Consider the following 8608-nt stretch of genomic DNA (forward strand, 5'->3'; position numbering starts at 1 on the left):
TTTTTATAGCTAGAGGTAGGGAGCTATGGCAGAGAACATACCCAACATAGCCACAGTAGCTTTCAGACACAAATGGAGATCATATTCAAGAAAGTTACAGCTAAAAAGAAGTAAAACGTGCAAGAAGTAAAACCAGAATTAACATTGGTGTGGCTTTTGAATAATGGTGACAACTGAGACAACAAAAGGCGCTGAAAAGTGATGTCATGGTGGCTATATTTCTGCTGAACTGATATCAGTTTTGTTTTGTTGGGAGGGGGGATCTCTTATTTTTCTGAAATCTGTAAGTAGTAGTCAGACAGTGTGCGTTGTGTTTCGGAGGCGTGGCTTTGGAGAGAAGTCAGAATAAAAGGGTTGGTTTTCTTCTGTTGTCTACTTTCAAAATTGAGCTTCTTTTTGCTTGTTTTTCTGAAATCAACTGTTGTTATACTTAGGCCCTCAATAATCCAGCCTTGAAAGCAGCTTCGTACAACCTCCCTGATGGAACCATTATAGTGGACCCCAGAAAGCCAAAGAGCCCCACCCTGATAGCTGCCTTGCAAAACCCCTACCTGAAGGATGTGTCTTATACCCTGCCTGATGGAAGTGTCGTCATTAACCCATGGAAACCACTTGGCCCTGACCTGTCTTCAGTGTGTACCTGTTATTATAATTACGTTTTGTTGCAGTATGTGTTTCAATGCAGTGTCTGTTTTCACTAAAGCTTAATATTTTACTCACTGCAGACATATGAATATACTAACTTGCACAATTTAGTCAACTTGATGATAACCTTGAATAAACTCTGGTGTCCTGTTCCTGCCATCTGCAGGCTCTTAAGAATGACGGCCTTCGTAATGCATCATACCAGCTGCCTTATGGTTCTGTGATTATCCCTGGCCAGAAGCCCAGCCTTGGATTTGCTCTGAGGCAAAAATCGGCACTTCGTTCTGGAGGTCTCTATCATCTGTCAGAACAGTCTCCACTGTCAGGTATGCCCAACCCGACCGTTGCCTCGGCATTGCAGAATGAGGAACTCCGTGGTGTCACTTACAGGTAAGGACCTGCACTATTAAACAAAACTAAGACAGAATGATCATATTGGTTTGTCCAGGTGTTGCATGAAATAAGGCTTCAGGGTAGGCATGAACCTTTATGCAATGTTGAAAGAAATATCAGCTCGATAAGACCAATGACAGATTTAAACACAACACTGGTATAGCCACGTGAACTGTCCATTTACAATTTATCAACAACAGTTCGTTAGATTTTCATGCGAAATTTGGGTACAGGAATATTTTAAAAGATTATTCACCACTGGAAAGGCTGTTGACTGTATGTGAGTCCCCTTGTGGCTAAAGTGCATGGCTGCACTACCGAACATTCCAAGCACATACAGAGACAAATCTCTGGGTTAGTGACAGCTGCCCATTCATTATCAATGGAAACTGAGTGCTGTCACTCACTACGCCCCACTGTGTGACACATGAAAGTGAGGCCAGACCAGAGCCCCTTGGTGGGGATCTGCACTGTCTGAATGCTGTCTAGTTTTGTCAGTGTTTTAGATCTTTGGGTCACATGTTTTGTATTTAACAGATGGAAACTTTTGGTCACATGTTTTGTATTTACTGATTACCCCACAGGTTCTCAGATGACTTTGTTCTCACACGTCGGTTCCACAACCCAAAAATGTCTGATGCCATCCAAAACCAGCATCTTCGCTATGCTTCATATAGGGTGCCAACACCCCTGCAAGGTGAGGATTATTGCTATGCTGTGGTTCCTCCCTACGGACCACGCTCAGGCCACTGGGCCAGGAACGCCCAAGGAGGGGGGGAAGAAGGGGAGGATGTTTGGGCAGCTGAGAGGGTTTTGCCACATGGAACGGTCCAGAATCTGTCAAAGTGGTCCATGTACAGAGAAGATGGGATGTTAGAAGGATATTCACCCACACCTCAATTTGTTGACGGAAAGCCTCAGGACCCTGACTGGACTCCTGACAGAGAAAGAGTACCTGGTCAAAGCTGGTTTGACAAGGTAGCTAATTCATGTGTGCTTGTAATGGTGATATTTACCCATCTTCATGAGGATTGAACTTATGATTCATATGACAGCTGATCGACAATAAATTGAGATAGGAATGAGTGAAACAGACATTATTTCAGCAATAACTGTAAACCACACAACACAGTAGCCGGATGACCCACAAAAACATTTTCACGTAGAGTTTGCAAATAAAAATATGAACACTTTTGCATATTTTACATCAGCTCTGCATCGAACGATGACAGTAGCCTTCAAGCTTTGACAATGTTTACATACTATTGTGCATGTGTGTCCAGATCAACTCTATCCTAACCATGCCCGCAACAGGCCACAGGGTAAAACGCTGGGCAGAGGGAATGGAGGACATGACACAGCTGCCGTAAGCACAGTCCAGTATTAACACCCACCCTCATAGCATGTTCACTCATGTTGCACATTTACCAGAATTTTGTTGCTCCAGTATAGAGCACCACAGTTTATTTCAATGTATGTGTATTTAGTTTCTGAAAGTGTGTGTGTGCATTCCAGTGTGCCTGTAGGCTTTAAAAATCCTTGAACATTTGTGAAGCTCAAAGAGAATTCCCTAGCATTAACTTAAGTATGTTAAGTACATAGGTACTGTGTTGGTATGTAACACGCAGGTAGCGCTCTGTCAGATCATCATCCTTCTGTATCCCGAGGAAACCACCACAACAGATACTGGTGTGATTTCAACAACAGCTTGAAAGAAATTACTGCATTCTACAGAAATTTTTTTGATGTGATCCCAAGTAAAAATGTTTTACAAGCTGACTTTGACCACATAATATTACCAGTTTTCACAAAAGAATGTCCTTAAAAAGTATCTAATTAAATGTGTAAATAATTCTGTGAATCCTGTTCCAGTATGACAATATGCACACGTGTCTGTATCCGTTTAATTTCAGTGAGCTGAATGAAACTACAGTCCTCATGAACCTGAAGAAGCGCTACGACCAGGAGCTCTATTATGTATGCCTAATTTCAAATATGTGAATGAAACACAGTAACTCATATCATCACGTCATGGGCGCTGTCAACTATATTCACTCTATTTGTCATTTCTTCTCTTCCTTCAACACAGACCTACATAGGCAGCATCCTCGTGTGTGTAAATCCCTACAAGTTGCTCAACATTTATGGCACAGACGTGGTGCTTCAATATGAAGGCCGCAACCTGAGTGACAACCCTCCGTAAGACCCAGGAGTGTGTGTGTGTGTGTGTGTGTGTGTGTTAGCCTCGAAACCTGCTTTTAACAAGAAGGATCAAACATTTTCTCTAAATAAAATAACACATTTATGAGATTGTGCAGCCTGGGGGACAATATAAGTTCCCTGACTACTTTCTAAAACTCTTTAAGCCTCAACTGAAACCTTTGAGTGTGTTTCTGTGTGATTGTACTGTCGTCATCTGTCCACATGTGGGAAAGGGTTAGTGACAGCTGCCCATTCATTATGCCAGAACTCTCAGGTTAGTAAGAGGCTCCTATTACACTGTAGTTGGTTATGGATTTCACTGCAACTTTACATCTACACACAGAGACACACACAAACAACTTATGAGCATCCAAATGTCTTTGTTCATTAAAAATGTTTTCTTGTGTTATAGTCATCTTTTTGCCATTGCTAATCTCGCATATACCACCATGATGGATGCCAAAAAGGACCAGTGCATTGTGATCAGGTATAAAATGCTTTTACTGTTAGTCATTTTTCACTCTGGCTATGACTAATTTTAAAAAGCAGCACTTGGCCAAAACTCTAAAACTCTATGTTGTGTTTTAAACTTTGAAATGCTATTTGCCTGTTTAAACATCGGTTTAGTTTTTGCACAGGTAAATTTTTTTTGACAGCACCAATTTTATGATAATTTTATTACTGTCCACAATGTGCAACTTCCATAACTGTTTTTGTTTTCGTTTTTGTACAGCGGAGAAAGTGGGTCAGGAAAAACAGAAGCTACAAAACTGATCCTGCGTTACCTGACAGCCATACATCACAAACGAAACGTCACACAACAGGTAGATACTGTATAATATGTATCAGTAGGTACATATATGCAAATACAATAAATATTGTTCGTACTCTGGTCATTTAATGCTGCTTTCCCTCCTTCTCATTTCTTTTCTTTTATGCCATCTCCCGTCAGATAGAGGTAACGTGTTCCTGTCGTTGTGTCAAACATCCTCCCAGTTTATTGTAACCAGGCTAACATTTGTGTGTGTGGTCACTGGTCAGATCCTAGAGGCCATGCCCCTGCTGGAGTCTTTTGGGAATGCCAAAACAGTGCGCAATGACAACTCTTCACGCTTTGGCAAATACACACAGCTCTACATGGAGGAGTAAGTAGTTTCAAGTTCAAATAATGTGTGTTACTGTAGCTTAACTAACTGATAGGTCAGCCTTGTACACATCTGCATACATGCATGTTACTGTATCTTTGTGAGGACACTCAGTGACATAATTCATTCCCTAACTCCGTATCCCAGTGACATAATGCATTCCCTAACTCCGTATTCTAACCTTAACCACTGCAACTAAATGCATAACCCTAACACTAACCTAAAACTAATTCTAACCTTGACCCTTAAGGTGTTAACCCTTAACAACCAATTGGGGGTATGTAAAAAAAAAAAAAAAAAGTGAGGACTGGTCAAAATGTCCTCAGCTAGACAGTTGGATGAGTAGTTGCTCTTTTGTTGGAACTGTGACAGAGAAGATCGAAGTACATTACACATAAATGATGTGTTACTTAAATTGGACTTAACATCTGTGTACGAATGTGCCTGTGTGTGATTTACCAGGGGTGTAATCAGTGGTGCCATAACGTCTCAGTACCTATTGGAGAAGTCCCGCGTTGTCTTTCAGGTACAAACAACACGCACATACACACACACATGCAGCAGGTCAGGTGGAGTCTTCTTACAACAGTCACTGTGAAAAGGAAGAGATTATAGAGGCAGACAGCCAGAGTGGTGTCAAACATGTTATCTACCTGTGTCTCCACCCAGCCCAGTCTGTCCATCAGTCATTCATCCATCTATTTTATCCACCTATTTACTGGTTTTTCTTTATTACTAGTTCCACTTTCTGTAAACCTCCCACCACAGATCTAAATGATATGTCAGTGAGTCTATGTGTGCATGTTGTTGATGACTTCTGAACATGTCCGTGTGTGTTTGGGTGTGTGTATTCCCACAGGCCAAATATGAGAGGAACTACCACATCTTCTATGAGATGTTGGCAGGTCTTCCTCCTAAAGAGAAGAGCTCACTGTATCTGCAGGAAGCTGAGACTTACTATTATCTGAATCAGGTGCTTACACGCTCTGCCACAGAAACACACACACACACACACACACACACGCCACAGATAAGGAGTGGTCACTGTAATCAATTTCACAGTCACAATAACAAATGAGATGTCAATTTTTTAAAGATGTGACATTTATTCTGCAAAATGATTAATGGCACAAATATAAAACTCAGCGCTGTGCTCAAATGCAGTGTGAGGAACTTTCACAGCCTGCGTTCTCTGCATCTGAGATATATTGAGTGATAAATGTACTTTGCTGATTTCTTCCCAGAATTGATGTATAACTTGTTACTGTGCATCTTCTAGTGAGAATTTAATGATTGATGTCATGGTCATTATGTGGTCTACAGCCTGTAGTTGTTTCTAGTCTTTTTAAACAAAGCAACATCTACAGTACTTGTGCCTCCTTGTCACACGTTGTATACATTATGCCTGTGTGTTGTAACGAAGGTAGATGGAAACCCACCTAGGAAAACATTCTGTAGAGTACGCTCAACATTTTTCTATCTACCTGTTTTTATGTGTTTTCAATTAGCATGTACAAATCTAAGTAAAAACACTGGAAATTGCACAAGAAAGTGCAATGGAAACAGAGCAAATTAATCATGATCTTTATGAATCATGTGACTTAAATGTCCACTGAAGAGATGAAAAATAACTACAGACCAAAACAGATCTGTGTGGAGCCATGAGGAGATATTAATGTTCCTCAAGTTAATACATGAGACACACTTCTGTAATATTTTTAATATTTTTCATTACTTGAGCTTTGACTGGCGCTAGTTGTGCCCTCTTCATCAGCAATGCTTTAATGACACTGGATGTTTATTGTGACAGAATGACTCCTACTATGCAAGTAACAATTGGAAACATGCAAAAAGTGGGTTAATGTTTGCAGATTTTCTTACAATTTGGTTCAAATTTGCTCTACATTTGGATGAGAACTCACTGAACATCCCATGATATTCAGATGTCATATGCCTGTTGTTACTTTGTTAGCTTTTATTGTACCACTTCGTAATATCTAAGCCAAGATGTTGCCCCTGATAATGCTTAGTATACAGTAGATCCTTCACTATTTACTATTGGTTGTGTAAGTTAGTTGTTATCATTACAAGCACTGTGGCTTTTTTTCTAAAGAGTAATTTAACAACAGGCTGAAAAATAGTGCTTCTCTGGTGGAAAATGTGCTCTGTTGCACCAGTAATCACGCCTAGCAATGATATCACAGTGCACTGACACACCCTCAAGTAGACTTCTACATCACTGCAGCAAAGTGAGACCTTAATCCTCAGGTAAACAAGACTTTCAGTCGATGAAAAGTTACTTTTTAATTTTTAATTAGGACTGTGATCAAAGAGGGTGAGGGTAAGTATGTTGCTGCTGATAATGGTGTATATGTGTGTGTGTACATGAGTGCAGGGAGGGGACTGTACCATAGAAGGGAAGGATGATGGGGAGGACTTCAGGCGTCTCCTGGGTGCCATGGACATCCTGTGTTTCACACCGGAGGAGAAAAACAGCATCTACAGATTGCTGTCCTCTGTTCTTCATCTAGGGAATGTTTACTTTCAGCCACACCAGGTCTCTCTGTCTGTCCAAAATGTCCTCACTTTCCCATCTCGTCATTCTTATGTTATAAAACTCAAACAGATCTTCACACTGTTGGTCGAACAAGTACACACACATACACACACAAACAAATTGGTTTCACAAATGCCCTTAGTTTCATGGCTGAATGATAATGATGATGCTGATAGGTGATGATTATAATGACTGTGTATGTTTATGCGTTTCCGCAGGCTGAGGATCAGGAGGTCGCATCCGTGGTGAGTGCACAGGAGATCAGGGTGGTTGCTGAGCTGCTGCAGGTCTCACCTGACGGCCTGCAGAAGTCTGTCACCTTTAAACTGACAGTGAGAACACAAATACACACACTCAAACATTACAGATATACTGTAATTAATTATAATATAAAAATAACAGAGATATTGTGAGAAATTAGATGTGTCTGACCCCCAGGATACAGTACGGGAAAAGATCTACACTCCGCTCACAGTGGAGAGTGCTGTGGATGCCAGGTGAATAAAGGTCTCAATAGTATCTCTTAAATTAAATAGTGAGTACCTACTTGTGCTTGGAATAACCTGGAATAAAAGCCAGTCTGACAGTCTTGTTAGAGGCTTTTTAATGTCCTCATCTCTTTTTTTAAACTCCTCTCTAAAGTCAAATCAAGAGACTACAGAAGGGGGGTGAAAAGTCTTTGATATTCTTATCCACTCTTTGATAGAGGCATGTGAGGACAAAGGACGTCAGGGCAGGGGAAAAGATTTTTCAGATGTCCTCTGTTTCCATAGAAACTGGGTTTTCTGTTTCCATAGAAACATTATTATGTGTTTTCCATAGAGATGCTGTTGCCAAGATCCTGTATTCGCTGCTGTTTAGTTGGCTGACAGAGCGTATCAATGGACGGGTCTACCCTCGCAACGAAGCCCTCTCCATCTCCATATTGGACATATATGGTTTTGAGGTCACACTGATATAAAATCTTGTTGAATAATGTCACAGTACTGATGCTCAGAGCTGACCTGTGTTTATTAAGCCACCCCCCTCCCCAATATCTCTTCACTTTCCCTTCCAGGAGCTACAGGTGAACAGCTTTGAGCAGCTTTGCATCAACTATGCCAATGAAACTTTGCAGTTCTTATTTAACAAAGTCATCTTCCTCGAAGAGCAGGTGAGGAAAATGTCATGTTTTCATACACTGACTTCTCCAGTAAGGATTTATTTAGATATTTGTGTATCAAAAGACATCTAGATTAAAACCAAGATTACTTTGGTTGAAGAAAGAAAAAATATAGTGAAATTGAAATATAGTCATTCACTGTGTTTATATGAAGTAATAAGGTTGGTTATTAAACACCATATATACAAAAGATAGGGGATTAAAAACTGTTTTTCATGACTTCCTCTGGGGAAAGATGATTTTTTGTTGATCATGTATATAGATATACAGTGGGTACAGAAAGTATTCAGACCCCCTTAAATTTTTCACTCTTTGTTATATTGCAGCCATATGCTAAAATCATTTAAGTTCATTTTTTTCCTCATTAATGTACACACAGCACCCCATATTGACAGAAAAACACAGAATTTTTGACATTTTTGCAGATTTATTAAAAAAGAAAAACTGAAATATCACATGGTCATAAGTATTCAGACCCTTTGCTCAGTATTTAGTAGAAGCACC

General features: G+C 40.2%; 1 protein-coding gene across 1 annotated transcript in view; it reads left to right on the forward strand.

Annotated features, from left to right (window-relative positions):
• Nucleotides 1-579: 579 nt before the first annotated feature.
• The window catches only part of myo15ab (myosin XVAb), a 37078-nt gene continuing 29049 nt past the window's right edge, over nucleotides 580-8608 (forward strand). Inside the window, 16 exon segments of the mRNA XM_020622786.1 lie at nucleotides 580-636; nucleotides 812-1035; nucleotides 1623-2016; nucleotides 2322-2404; nucleotides 2952-3015; nucleotides 3128-3237; nucleotides 3653-3727; nucleotides 3974-4073; nucleotides 4282-4385; nucleotides 4848-4911; nucleotides 5245-5358; nucleotides 6781-6942; nucleotides 7161-7274; nucleotides 7381-7439; nucleotides 7765-7888; nucleotides 8000-8095. Coding sequence (XP_020478442.1) covers nucleotides 580-636; nucleotides 812-1035; nucleotides 1623-2016; nucleotides 2322-2404; nucleotides 2952-3015; nucleotides 3128-3237; nucleotides 3653-3727; nucleotides 3974-4073; nucleotides 4282-4385; nucleotides 4848-4911; nucleotides 5245-5358; nucleotides 6781-6942; nucleotides 7161-7274; nucleotides 7381-7439; nucleotides 7765-7888; nucleotides 8000-8095 — 1944 coding nt within the window.

Source organism: Monopterus albus, unplaced genomic scaffold (genome assembly GCF_001952655.1).
Source record: "Monopterus albus unplaced genomic scaffold, M_albus_1.0 scaffold288.1, whole genome shotgun sequence".
Taxonomy (NCBI): domain Eukaryota; kingdom Metazoa; phylum Chordata; class Actinopteri; order Synbranchiformes; family Synbranchidae; genus Monopterus; species Monopterus albus.